The 14864-nt window shown below is 40.5% G+C and overlaps 1 protein-coding gene across 15 annotated transcripts in view; it reads left to right on the forward strand.

Moving 5' to 3' along the window:
• Nucleotides 1-14864, forward strand: part of LOC311250962 (RNA binding protein fox-1 homolog 3-like) — a 655829-nt gene that overhangs the window by 621661 nt on the left and 19304 nt on the right. For 14 of the 15 annotated variants that reach the window (XM_084343161.1, XM_084343160.1, XM_084343152.1 and 11 more), the window contains 3 exons: nt 821-860; nt 1043-1107; nt 14298-14376. In XM_084343161.1, the coding sequence (XP_084199287.1) occupies nt 821-860; nt 1043-1107; nt 14298-14376 (184 nt within the window). The remainder of the gene's footprint in view (nt 1-820; nt 861-1042; nt 1108-14297; nt 14377-14864) is intronic. The other variant, XM_084343159.1, reaches the window with a different exon arrangement.

Below are 14864 nucleotides of genomic sequence, written 5' to 3' on the forward strand. Positions count from 1 at the left end.
GAGCCATAGAGAAAGAGAAAAAGAGAGAGTAAAGGCAGGAGAAGGATCATTGATGAATAGTGTGAGGTGGTATTTCAAAGAAATTGTCTTTGATTAAGCTGTCAACAGTTTAAAGTTTAAACTGACAATGCTAAAACAACTTGTAGTCTTTTATTTTGATACTAAATACCAACCACCAGGGAGCAGTACAGACAAAACATCATGTGAAGCAGTATTGTAGTGAGTATTTAAAACATGGTGGTTTCTCTTGTTACAAGAAAAGGCTTACAGAAAGTTATTTGCATACCAAAGAAAACAGCTTTCCCCACTAAAGAGCCACCCACAGCTGTGTGCTCCGAAATGATTTAGGTAATGCCTCTCTTCCTCAGTACCTGAAATATCTGAAACTTTACTTGTGAATAAAACAAGGCAACATACCATATCCAAGAGAAATTCTTCATTTTTTTGGCTAATTACCTTTTCTATCTTCAAAAAAGCACAACAACAAAAACTAAATTGCAGAGCCAACATGTCTTGTGCAAAAGTTGCAAGAATGTCACATTCAGCATTCTTGCCTCAGATGTTGTTTCATTACGACTGTACAGGCCTATAAGTGCGCCCACTTCAGCAGTACTGACATTTTTCTTGTGCATGTGTAGGACACTTTCATGAACACAGACACAGTTGAAGTTTCAATGACATGATGTCAGACCAGACAGAACATTCATACTGTACTTTAATTTCTAGAGTAAATTCTTGACCTAAGTGCAGTATCACCCTTTCATTTAATTTTACTTCGACACCAAAAACTTACTTAATGCTTGATATCCTCTGTCAACAGTGTGGTCTACCAGGATGGCTTTTATGGGGCAGAAATATATGTAAGTCATTGTTATTCACTATGATCAGTCAAGAAAATAATGTTGCACTGACTGTCTTGAGCATTTGATCCATTGCATTACCTAAATTTTGTTGTTGTATTTCCACCTGCATTTTGGTGACAATTTGTGCTTCTAGTTGACCTCAAGTTGAGGTGATATTTGTTTCCCCTGTCTCTCCTCAGGGAGGGTATGCAGCTTACAGATATGCTCAGCCAGCTGGCACTGCCGCAGCAGCATACAGTGACAGGTATGTTGGCTTTCCTTTGCCTCCTGAAGGTCACTTAAAAGTCCTTACTGTAAATAATCATGATTTTATTTACAATCAATGATTCAAAACACTTAGTGTGTCTCTCTTACCTTTATTTTAAGGGAGCAATTTGTAAGCTTTTGCCAGAAATTTAGTTTAAAATAGTCCAAAAATTACAAAAAACTAACATTGTCAACAGAGCATTAAGAAACAACAGTGTTGACGTTATGTCAAAGAAATTGATGTTATGCTGCAAAGATATCTATTTAACTTAGCGTGCTGACCAGCTAGTTCCGGCCCGTCCTGTCTTCTAATACCACTTTGTACCGCCAAGAAGCAATAGTCTGATAGCCCCTGTACTTTCAGCCAGCATTAACACTGCTCAAAAAGATTAAGGGAACACTTAATCGTCACAGTACAACACCAAGTCAGTTAAACTACAAAGATATCAATCTGTCCATTTAGGAAGCATAAGTGATTGCGAATCAGTGTCACCTGCTTTGGTGGAAATGAAAGGTGCAGGAGAGGCAAAAGCAAGACCCTCAAAAAGGGAATGGTTTTGCATGTGATTGCCACAGACAATTGCTCTCTCCTTATCCTTTCTGATTCTTCCCTAGATTTGTGTTCAGCTAGTGTACTTGTCACTACTGGTAGCATGAAGTGGTACCTACAGCCCAATCAGGTTGCTCAGGTAGTCCAGCTCCTACAGGATGGCGCACCAAACATTCAGTCGCAAGAAGGTTAGCTGTGTCTCCCAACACAGTCTCAAGAGCATTGAGGAGACATCAGGAGACCGGCCGATACACGAGGAGAGCTGGACAGGGCTGTAGAAGGGCATCAACCCAGCAGCAGGACCAGTATCTGCTCCTTTGTGCAAGGAGGAACAGGAGGAGCACTGCCAGAGCCCTCCAAAATGACCTCCAGCAGGCTATTGGTGTGCATTGTTTCTGACCATACTGTCAGAAGCAGACTCCATGAGGGTGGCATGAGGGCGTCCTCTAGTGGGACCTTTGCTCACAGCCCAGCATTGTGCAGCTTGATTGGCATTCATTAGGGGAACACCGAAATTGGCAGGCCTGCCATTGGCACCCTGTTCTCTTCACAGACGGGAGCAGTGGTGAGTGTTATGCTGCCTGTAACATCATCCAGCATGACCAATTTGGTGGTGGGTCCGTGATGGAGTTATGTCCTTGGAGGGTCGCACAGACCTCCATGTCATAGCCAACGGTACCCTGACTGCTGTTAGGTACTGAGATGAAATCCTCCGAGCCAGTATCAGACCTTACGCTGGTACAGTGGGCCCTGGGTTCCTCCTGGTGCAAGACAATTCTGTTATGTTGCAGCCTATTAAAAAGGAAAAACTGAAATATCACATTGACATAAGTATTCAGACCCTTTACTCAGTACCTAATTTTAGCACCTTTGGCAGCAATTACAACATCAAGTCTTCTTGGGTATGATGCTTGTCGCGTCACACCTGGATTTGGGGATTTTCTGCAGATCCTCCCAAACTCTGTCAGGTTGGATGAGGACTATCGGTGAACAACCATTTTCAGGTTTCTCCAGGGGTGTTCAATTGGGTTCAAGTCAGGGACAAGGACATTCACAGAGTTGTCCCTAAGCCACTCCTGCGTTGTCTTGGCTGTGTGTTTAGGGTCATTGTCCTGTTGGAAGGTGAACCTTCAGCCTAGTCTGAAATCTTGAGCGCTCATGTCAGTTCAAATGTCTTGGAAAAATGGATTCATTCAGTTTGGATTTGTAGTCTCCAGCCCTCGGTATCTGATACATTCATGGCAGGCATGTCTCATAACAATAAAAAACAAAACTTCTTTCACGTCTTGCTTGTAAATGCTTGCAAATTAGCCATGTATTCAACAGCGACATTTTTACATGATGGCAGAGGAGGTTATGGAGGGAAATACTTTTTACAGTGTTTTGGCTGGCTTGGATATTCAGGCAGGATATTTAATCTGTTTGTTTTGTATATTTTTTGTATGTTGACCATGAGTCCATTTATAAAAGCAATTCAATGGGGAAACAATTAAGGGGGTGAATACATTTTATAGGCACTGTATGAGGGTCTAATAAAGTGATTTCCCCTTTCCTGAGAAATTTAATCACAAAAAACAAAAACACATTTGTAATTTGTAACATATTAAGATATTTAGAAAATATGTAGGCATACATTTTCCCTTCTCAAAACATATGCAACAGCTGTGCGTGCGATAGGAAAACACACACTAGAGCTAAATCAGACCAGCTCCAGAGGAGGAGAGGAGAGGAGAGAAACTGACCTGATGCAAACTTTTACCAAAGAATTACTGACAGCTCACAGCCTCACACCAGCAGCCTCTGAGTGCTAACGGAATAATCTGTCTCAGCTTCATAGAGAGATGACTTGCTTTAACAAATTTTGTTTATACAATTGATAACTTTTAAATGTAATTTCCTTCTTCTCAGCAGACAGTCCACAGGTAATACACTTGGCATACTCCTCATTTGTTCGAGCTGAATGTTTATTAAGTGCAGTTCTTTTGATCATTACTTTTAATCATTATTAATACCATACAATAATACACTCAAGTGGTCAGGTTGGGAACCCATAGGTTAATGCATCTTTCTTCTTGTTGCATTTAGTGTTGCTTGAAGCCCCATTCACACTGCCCTTTCAATGCGGGAATCATGCGCTGATACTCCGCCTCGCCGTCTGTGTGAAAGTTACAGATGCGGAGAGGGGGGACAGTTTCGCTCTGCCTATGATCTGCCACCAGAGGTAGTATCAGAGCCGCAGTAGAGGCGAGCCGGCATCTGTGTGAATGGAAAAGCCGGCAACACGGCTCAAGTGTCAGTCTGATGGTGTTCACAGTCTGACAGCTAAACAGGTCCTTCACTCATCAAATAAAAGAGAAATTACCCATACTTCAACCCACAAAAGCAACATTACAGGACCAAACAACAATAACGTGGTAACTGGTAGTGTCTTTGGCAACTTTTGTGAGGAAAAATATGATGCATCCATACATGGAAAAGCCTCTGTCATCCTGTCTGACCTACCGGCTCTTCGTCACATTTCTGCCCAAAAAACAGCATCTGTCCCCGGCAGCAGAGCCAGGTGGCTTCCGCTGTTGAATGGAGGTGATTATGTGATGCGATTCAGAACAAAAAACAAAAAACTAACTCACCATGTCTTTGTCTGCTATCATCACTATTGTGTTGTTGTAGTTACTGTCTTTGGCAACTTGTATTGAAAAGATCATCGCGACTGTGAGCCCTCCTGACCAAGACTTCAGTGAACTTTCCCCCAGAAAACAGCGTCCCTCCCCATGAGTGAGAAGCAGACAGGGTCTGCTGTTTACTGACTATACTTCATTTATTTATTAATTTATTTGGCTACATGAGTCTGAATATTCTACCTGCAGGAATAGACTAAGATCAAATATGTATATAATTGGTTCTTCTTTTTCTCATTCACTGGCAATGACAGTTAACTTCATTTCAGATGCCGTTTTGTACACAGCCCCATTTGAAATGGCAACCTCTACATGCTGGGCAGGTTTAGAAGCAATGCATCCTGGTACATGTAAGCAGGCTGTGTAAGCAGGAAAACTCGAATGACTGAACTTTCTCTGTCAAGACATCACACACTGGGGATTTTATGCCTTAATTGACAACATTTACCATCAACACTGATTGGGATTTCCACATAAAACATGGCGAATTTCTCCTTTAAGGCACACAGTACAAGTGTTTTTTTCTCCACTGCCTGGCAAGAGCTAATATTGCTGTGATGTTGATGAGAGTCTCAGGTGTGACGCAGACCAGAGACAGGATGCTGAAGCAAAATATGACTCCTCTCTTTATGTATAAACTGCTTTTCCCATTGGTTTATATTGGTAAATAGATCAGTAATTTTTGTCTGAAGGCAAAGTTTGGTTTTGATGTAAAGTTACATGAGAGAGTTTAGTTTTAACATGGAAGTTTGAAGTTTGTTAAGATGAGTGGGCAGTTATGCCTTTGTGTTTAGAGTTTTGGGGAAATAAGGCATAAATCAAGAAATGTGTCTCAGCAAGTGAAAAAAACTGAAATCAAATTATGTGAAGCAGTGATAACAGCGATATCAGGCCCTGAGGCCAATTGGGATTTGTGATACAAATAATAATTGATACCATCAGGAAAATTTGGTTACTGATGCATCAAAAAGTGAGGTGAAATATATACAATAACTTCATAATTACAATTGGATGATAAGATGTAGAAATAGTCAGAATAATATCCAAATATTGATAGGAAGGCTATAAATGTCTATTTAGAACTTTTATGTTCACTAGATTAGACTGGAGGTCACAGTTAATTTATTATTTTCCATTGTGATATTTGAAGACAGGAAAAGTCAAACTGAAACTGACTTTTGAGCTTAGCCCCACAGCACAGGTTACCATGGTGATATGAACAGTTTAACAGCTTTGTGATACGAGAAAACGTAATTTCCTTCCCAAGATGGCTGGCTAGGTAACTAATCTTGCTTAGGATATTTTTTATATTGTATACAAAAACATCAATCACGGACTAAAGACAATTAACATCCTGCCATGTTGCTGTTAAACAGCATGTGTAAACAGAGCAAAAGACAGCAGAGGCGGGGGAGAGCAGTTTGTTCCACTCTGTCTGTCAATTGTCATTCCCTCTGGAGCTCCCTGTCATCCCCTCACCTCTGATCCCTGAATCTGTGGGGCCTTGTATCTTACCTTCCCTCCTTCTACCCCTGCCAAAGACTGCCGCTGTCCTCCCTGTGCAGTTGTCCATAGCTCTCTTGGAGTCTGCAGTCTGCTAGTGACTCCAGATCAACAGTGATACTGTATGTGTTTATAGAAAAACACATGTATACCTCTGTGTGTTTGTGTTAGTGAATGTTTGAGTGTTGCATGTCCCTGCTACAACTGCTGTCTAGGTGTGTGTGTGTGGGAGTGTGTGTATGTGTGTGTGTGTGTGTGTGTGTGTGTGTGAAGGTGCTTGGGGAGCTTATCTTAGGGAGATTGAGCATGTCAGGCCCGATAAGAAACAACCACAGTGGGAGCCTGTAGGCCTCAGATAATCTAAGATTTATCAGAGGCAGGGAGCGAGCTGCATCCTTGGGAGAATTATGAACAGAGCAGAGGGGAAGAGTGGGGCAGATGAGGGGGCACGTCTCTCTCTACAAGACTTTTTTCATTCCCTGTCTTTTTCTCCTCTCACACATTCCCTCTTTTTACTCTCACTGTTATTCATTTTACCTCCATGACCAATGCGTAGTATATCCCTCTTCACCCCTACTGTGTCTCTCTCATTCTATCTTTTAAGCTCTCCTGATTTAAAGGGGAGAGGAGATGGGATAGAGGCTGGGGGTGAAGGACTTTTATTTATTGTAGGATAAGAGAGGTCCTGTACGGAGTGGATGAGCTAGGACTGAGAAACTCCCCTCTTTTCTGTCCCTCCAGAGTGCCCACATGCAAGCACTGGACAACTGTCTACAAGGTTAGAGGAAGCAATCAGGACTGACTATCAAATTCACCATTTTCCATCATTTCTTAAATAGCATTTGTAGTGAAACAACCCTTTAGCACCCATGCCCTGGGAATTTTTTTTGGGCTTCAGCTGTATACTCACTACACATGTTGTGTATTGTACCTGAATTATTATTTATTTATTTATTTTACAAAATTAGCATTCATTAATTTTTCATTTATCATGAACACAATGACACAAAAGGTAACATACATATATTACATGTTCATATTTTATGTTGGTTTTTGCAGCACTGTGAGTCCATTTGAAGTTCTACACTAGTGGCCACACGATTAAAGACAAGAATGAAAAACATTCAGGCATATGAGAATGTTTAGCAGCTATCGTTTTATTTCATTGTCTAAAGACTTGACCTTGGGCTCTGGGAAGTTAATAACAATAATAATCTTTGTCCATGAATGTTAAAATTTGTCTTTGGCTTCACAGGTGGGTTAAAAAAAAATCCAATAAATCACATACACACAAATTTTATAGACAAATTTTTATAGACTACATTACCTTAAACATTGAATCCTTGGATGTTTTTGTTCAGTTTAATTTAACTACCTTTATTTAAAGCTGGGGTCGGTAAGTTGGAAAAACCATCAAACCCAGGCTAGATTTTGAAAGTATCCAGCTAGTAAACTCCTCCCGCTGCACTCAGGCCTCTCTCCAAAGCCGCTCCCCCCAAACCGTGAACATGCACTGTCCAACTAATGCCGAATACCACCGTCGGAGTCCGAGTCCTCACGAGCGGTGGGAAGAAGAGTACCAGTGCGTCGTTTTCATCACAACATCTAACTACAAGTCACTATCTCATGTCTCATTCACCTGTAAGTAAAAACCTAATATTATCATATTGAATGTAAACAACAGCCATAACCATTTCTAACACTGATAGCTGTCAAGCTAGCTTTGTTAGCATTCAGACATTGTTTTGAAAGTGTGTTTTGATGTTGTAACTCATTGCTGGTTAGCTAGCAGCAGCTGGCTATGGTAACATTAGAAATGGCAAAGCTAAACCATCAAGATTAGTGGTGGGCCTGCTACATGTTTTATTTTTTGTTACCCTCAGTGATTCACAGACGAACGTGCATATTATATTGGACTCATGATGATACAATGTTTTGCATGTTAGAGCTTCCACGATAAGAGCATCGTTGACTCTGAGGACATGCCAGAGCGAAGCACGTCATCACATCAGAGAGGACAACAGGAGGACAACCAGCAGTGTCCGAGGAAGTGGAGGCAGAGGCCGTGGACAAGCTCAAAGGATTGCACATGAGCAGGTCAGCATCTAAAGTAGAACATTACTGTGCTTTTTTCTGATAAACACCACCACACCACATCTAAACTACTTGTGTTTGTACAGTTTATTGACCAGGCATGTAACTTGGACACACAAGCGCCCTAATCAGAATCACATTTTTTGCCAAGTAGTTTTTCAACATTTGAATTTGTGTTATAACAATAAACACCGTAAGAAGAAAAATGTAAAGAAAAGTAAAGGGCTGGTACGTCAAAATTTTTTTATATAAACTGGGACATCTGTACAGTTTGTCCAGGAATGTCTAAAGTATTGACCATTGAAAGTGTATATGTTCACAGTATGCTGAGAACAGTCACACTCTGTTCCATTAAAATATCTCATCGTGTTGCTCATCTGTTGCTTTACAGGCCAGAAATCAATGACTACGTTGGAGCAATCACATCAAGTGCTGGAACTCTGCCTGACACCTATTTATTTGTCGTTTTGTATTTACTCCTTGTTTTACATTATCTCTTACTTGTTTGAATAAAGGCTTGAAAATTATAAGTGCCTTTTCTTTACTCTTCCAGCATAAACAACCATCCCATTACAGTTTTTTCACTTTACGTGATGCACTAATAATAATAACTGAATGAGGACAAGAAGACTCTTGTCTATTATTTTTTTTTGGAACACATGTAAATAAATAATAATAAAATAGTATACCTTTTATCATTTAGACAATATACAGTACAATTAGCATAAACAACTATATACAGGATGGATGTCCAGAGGTTTCTTGACTGATTATGAACACAGATCACTGTTGACCAACAGGTTAGGCTGATGATGTCGGTGCTTTCTCGATCCTCTACTGTTTTGGCAGTGACTGTCCTGTAGATAGAATCGCACAATTACTTATCTAACAGTAAATACAGCTTTTCAAGGACCTTGAAATGACTTTCAATTTATTATCACCACACCACAACTTTGGTTGCATTTTATGCAGTGACAAATATTACTGAATGCAACCAGAAATAACCTCTGTAACATCCGAATTGTGCCATTTACAGTCATCTCATATTTACCAATTCTACTTTTTTGGGGGGTTAGCAAAATGTCACTTTCAGAGTCATTTACATAGTTTGACGTTCTCAGCTCTACTTGCTGGACTTTCTGTTGAACAAGGATGGAGAACTAAATGTGTTTACAGGACATAAAGTTACATCTGAATGTTTTTATGGGGCATAAAAATGTTATTGATTCTGTCAAAGACAACACGGGACTGTTGCTATGTAAAAAGAAAAAAAGTCTGCAGTTAGGTGGGTGATAGGAAGCTTATGTGATGGGTGGCAAGCAATTATTTATAGGGATTGTTTATTCAGATCATGAACTGAAATGCAAAGTCTATTTTCTTAAAAAAAAATGTCTTACTAATATGCAATAGTCTCAATCGGTAGGCTAACATGTGACTGTTAGGACCAGTACTTGAAACACTTTCCTGGTGCAGCTAGTGAAATGATGCCATTCCTTTTTGTATTGTGTCCCTGCTAAGGAGCACATTCATGCACATGAAGCAAACCAACTTGATCTGAAAGAACGACACGCATATATAAAATGTATCCATCAAAGGCACATATTACATGAATAACAGTGGACTGATCCATGTTGCTGCCATCATCAAGTTACACTCACCTGTCAGAGAGAGACTGCAGAATCAGTGGAAACATGAGGGCATGGTTCTGTCGTGAACTGAGGCTTCGTAGGCTGGAAGATGATGCGTCCCTCTCATAACAATAGGACACAGAAATAGGCAACATCAGCACATTTGTAAAACGTCCAGTTCAAAGTCGATATGAATGAACATCACATAAATACCATCCAACAACATCTGCTTATAACTGCAATGCAAACTATATTCACAGATGTATGCAGTCCTCCCATGACCTCTGTACAGTGGACTTGGCCTATAACATGTGTAGCACACAATAATTAGTCCACCCCTCACATATGGCTCATCTGGCTAATGTCCAAACAGCCCAGGGCAGCAGTGCATGTGTGAACACTGCTACATGGATTAGATCCACAGTATGTGTAAACGTTGACCTGCGTGTAAACGGTAGCTAGCTAATGTTAGCTACAAGCTGACAATGCTAATGATGGGCAAATAAATATGACAGTAACATAAGAAGTTAAGGTTGGTTACGCTGACTACATAATGCAGAGTAAAAATACATTTCCCCGAACCAAAACAAACCAGCTCATTACCTGTCCAACAGAGACACAGCTTCCATTGCTTCCGTTTTCAGGCCTTCGACTCCATCAGTTGTCTCCATCATTGAACAGCCACTCCAATGTTGACTCTTGTTTCACCTCTTGAGCTATCCAACTTCTTTTTGTTTGTAGATGAGTGGAGCCTCTTGGCCATTTTGAGTGTTTGGTTATGCCTTCTGGTCTCAGCGATGCCCCCGCAGTTTTTCCAAGCACTCATCAAAAACATTTGACCTGAACATTTTCAGGCACCTGCTCAACCCCTTTGTGTTTGTCTACTTGGGGACTTGACCAAGGTTCAAGGTCAACTTTATTGTCACTTCCACAATATGTCAAAAATACACAGAGGTGTAAAATATTGGTTCTCCTTTTCCCAACTACTAGTGCAACGGAGAAAAAAATATATAAATATACATATACATATAAATATAGAGAATGAGATCACGCACTTTCTGGTAACACTGGTTTCTCCACTATCACTGATTTCTCTGGCAACACTGGTTTCTCGGGGTCCAGAGAGTCTGCTGCAACTGTGCACGCTACCATGTTTGATCGGCACTCTGATCAGACTGGTACTACTGATTTGTCTGGCATCTCTCTGTTCAGCCTTCAGCGCCCTTGTCCTCTCTAGGTCACCTGTGCTGCCTGCTTCTTCCCAGTGAGTCCACTCAACTCTGGGGCTTGTCTCCCCCTGCTCAACTGCCTGCCCTTGTCTTCGTCATTCCCCTTAATCGCTAAAATGAAACCTTTTTCCTTTACACAACTGCTCGTCTCTGCTTTTGGGTCTGCCAATACCAAAACATAACACAGCTGTCCTGATAAATCCTGATATCTTGTTTAACAATATTTATTTCACAAGATAAAAGTGTAACCCTGTTTCCTTTGAAGAGTTTATAACTACAGCATTTAGTTTTGCTGATCATTGAAACGTTCTTAATAACTGAAAGCAGCCTCTCTTATCATAAAATCAGAGTATGTGTGTGTTGTGAAACCGCCTGTATAAGCACATGTTACTATCTGAATAATGCACTTTTTAAATAGCAGGAAACACACTACTCCTTTGACTTAGACCAGCTTTTTGTTGGTCTATAGCGCAGTCGCTCTCTGCTGCCTCAAGATAACAATCTGCAATCAGTGCACCTGACCACACCTCACTTAAATACCAACACGCGCAGGGGCGCACAGGTACATTTGTTATTTACACAACATGGGCACTGGGCGTGAAAATGACAGCTGCATTGGTCTGAAACTAGCAATGACTCTTACACTATATGCAGTGTAAGATTGAGCCCAAAGTGTATTACGTATTATTGCTAACTTGACTGCAGAGCCCTTCACATGGAAAACGGACACTCGAGGGGTTGATGGGTGTATCTTTGTAGATAGTGAGTAGTGAGAATATCTTTGTTTCATGATTTCTATGAAAACTTTTGTTCATTTTGGAACTTATATCATTTACTATTTCACCAGAAAAAGTGAGTCACACTAATTTCAGCAAAATATATGTGAGATTGGACTGAGACTAATCAAAAACTGATAGGGATCTATCATGGATGGAAAATAATTAGTATTTGAAGCCAAAACACTAACACCTCTTCCTTCCCTGCCATCCTTTCCTAAGGTCTCCCTCTGTAACACAGTTAAACATATAGTAGTGCACCCATGCATCCCCTTATCTTTGCACTCCAGACCTACAACGACTTTTAGAGGATAAACAAACACAACAGGAAGAGAGGAATCTAAATAAAGCAGTCTGTGCCATCAGGGAAAGAGGGATGGAGGGGTGGGATGAAAAAAATAGAGGGGCGTTGAGGTACGGGATTAGTTCCAAGTCAATGCTGTTGAAAAGACTGAAAATAAGCCTCAGGAGACAGACAGAGAGAGATACAGGGAGAGATGGCAGTAAGTGGGGACATAGAGGCGAGACTATGAGAGGGAGATGAAGAAGAAGACAGCGTCAAAGGGGGGGTGGTATGGGGCATCATACTAGATCTATTCAACATTCTTTGCTTCTGTATTTTACCTTCTTAAAGAATACATACCAACTAAGGATTTTTTTCTGGAAAAATCACATGGCAATGTATAAAAACGAAAAAATGCCACTGCAAATAATTCGCACCAGATCAGACATGCATAGTTGTTATGTGGAAAAACTGATGCAGATTTTCTGTGTTGTGCACCGCATTTCCGCATAGCACTGGTGGGAAAAAACTTCTACTCTGCGTCCATTGTTCAACCCTCTTTTTCCCAAATATTTCATTCTCTTTACTAACCTATATTTCCTTTTGACCAATGTCTTCTGTCTGTTTCCCTACCCCAAAGGATGACTTTTCTCCTTTTTTGCCTTAATCATAATCTTATTTCTCCCTCCCCCCAGCCATTTCCTACTCTTATAACACTACAAACTTCTTTTCTTATCTTTTTCTCTCTTTTCCCTCTCTGGCTGACGTTCCTTTTATCACAATCCTTCCGGAAGATAAAACCCTCATCCCCTTTTTCTCATAAATGAAATGGGTAAAACAAATCTTTGCAATCACACACTCTCACTGTTACAACATTCATTTATGGGGAGACATCGATTGCATTTTCATCCTATAGGTCTGTCCTTAGCGGGAGTGAGAGGGGGAAATGATTATAGATCTCGCCTCTGGACCCCAGTTAAAATAGACAACCAAATGCATTATGTGTCTCATGCATACTCATTGTGGCTGGTTGGCACTCCCTATACATTGTCAAATCTATTCAATCAAAGCAGACATGCACAAGGTTTATGTCTGGGGAAGGGGAAAACAGAATTCCCCAACTGATTAATAATCCCCTTTGGATGCACTGGTTCAAATCCATAGATTTATGTTTATGGATTAAGTCAAAATGTCATTCCAAATCTACTGCAAGAGAGAGAGAGAGGGATGGAGAGAAAGAAAGAGAGTGCACAGGAAAAAAACTGGCCTTCACCTGTTGTGTGTATCCTCTTCATGTCTGTGACATACAGTATTCTACAGATTCAGATCAATATTGGCAGTAAAAGTAGGCAAGACTTCAAATCTCTGTTACGTGCTGTTGCAGCCTTACTTGACACGTGCATGAGACGCTCAAGTCACACTAGCATGGTGCCTCCTCCAACATGGACAACGAAATTGAAAGCATGACCTTTCGCCACGAACACACGCTGCTCACGCAGCCAGTGTTTCCAGCCTGTTAGGAGTTCCTAGCAGGTGGTAAATACATACTACACTCACTCAATGGGAAGTGGAGAAAAATGTAGAACTCTAAATTTAAAATAACTGAGTTAACTTTTGTTAAAGCTGTATCTAGTTTTATCTCTTAACTTCCATGCGGCATAGTCCTTTATAGAAAACAATGTTTAATTAAAGCCGAAACAGACCAACTTCTCAAATTTCCCCTCCTAGCGTTTCCCTGTGTTTGTGCAGCTGTCACTAACGGAGCATTAGCATCATGACTACCGCTAAATTTGTGTGGCTACCATTCAAATAAAAAAAAAAAACAACTTAAGAATTTGACCTAGAAAACCCTGATTTCAGCGCTATGGCAGAGTAAAACACCCGGTTATATCAGTAAGTTGGCAGGTTTTGTTACTTACTAATCTAGTAGAAAGAATGTTGGTTTTGATCAAATGTCCTGGTGGTAAGGGGAAACACATATCAACTGGGGAACAAACTCGACACAACACCAGAGCAATCTCCATCGAGTGAATGGCCATCGTTTTTTACTGTATTATAGAGTTTCAGAGAATAATCTACTGGTCGACAAGTCGACTATCAAAACCACAAGAACACTGTGAAACACATTCTCCTTCCCAGCTCATCAAATTCGTGAGCTTGGTCATTGGCCTGAAGCTTCAAACTGGACATAAAGGGCTCTGTGGTCAAGTTAACAAAAATACATTATATACAACATCCGGTTAGACTTGCAAAATAAAGCTTGCTTACAAACAGGTCACACATTATGACATAGTATGACTTTTGGAATCTTATTAATGTTGTCAAATGGTCACGATTTGGCTAGGTTTAGGAAAAGATCATACTTCGGTTACTAAAAGGCAGAAGTCGTGAAGACCCTACTGTATTGTCATAGTTAACACTGTTTCTTCCTCTTTTCTCCTCTGTAGTTATGGCAGAGTCTATGCAACAGCAGACCCATATCATCACACGATTGGTCCTGCAGCCACATACAGTGTGGGCACTATGGTGAGTCTGTTCCCTGTTACTTAGCTGCCGACTGTCTGAATAATGTACCACACTGTATGAGGTATCATGATGAACTGCATCATGTGGACACATGGATGATTTACTTTAAGGGAGACCCATTTTACACCAGACAAGGTCTACTGAACTATTAACAATAAATGAATAACTCAAATTAACTCATTTGCTGATCTTCAACAGAGAATATTATTACTCTTCAACTTATTGTTCCTGGGTTGTGTTTCCCTCAGAGATCCATTTTAATGTTTAATGTGAAGCTTTGCCACTTCAGTAAATGAAAAAGGGACATTGCCTTATTCTCAAACTCCCCATTCAATTTCATTGGCCTGAAGCTTCTTGCTTGAAATCAAATCAAGACTGAGATCTCCTTCCCACAGGAAACAGTCTCTTCAAATTCTGCACGGGGAGATAGTCGAATGGTTAATGTTTGTTTTTAGCTAGCTTTGCAGCTAACATCAAAGATGAAAAAA

Source organism: Pagrus pagrus (assembly GCF_965226575.1).
Source record: "Pagrus pagrus genome assembly, chromosome: 21".
Classification (NCBI taxonomy): domain Eukaryota; kingdom Metazoa; phylum Chordata; class Actinopteri; order Spariformes; family Sparidae; genus Pagrus; species Pagrus pagrus.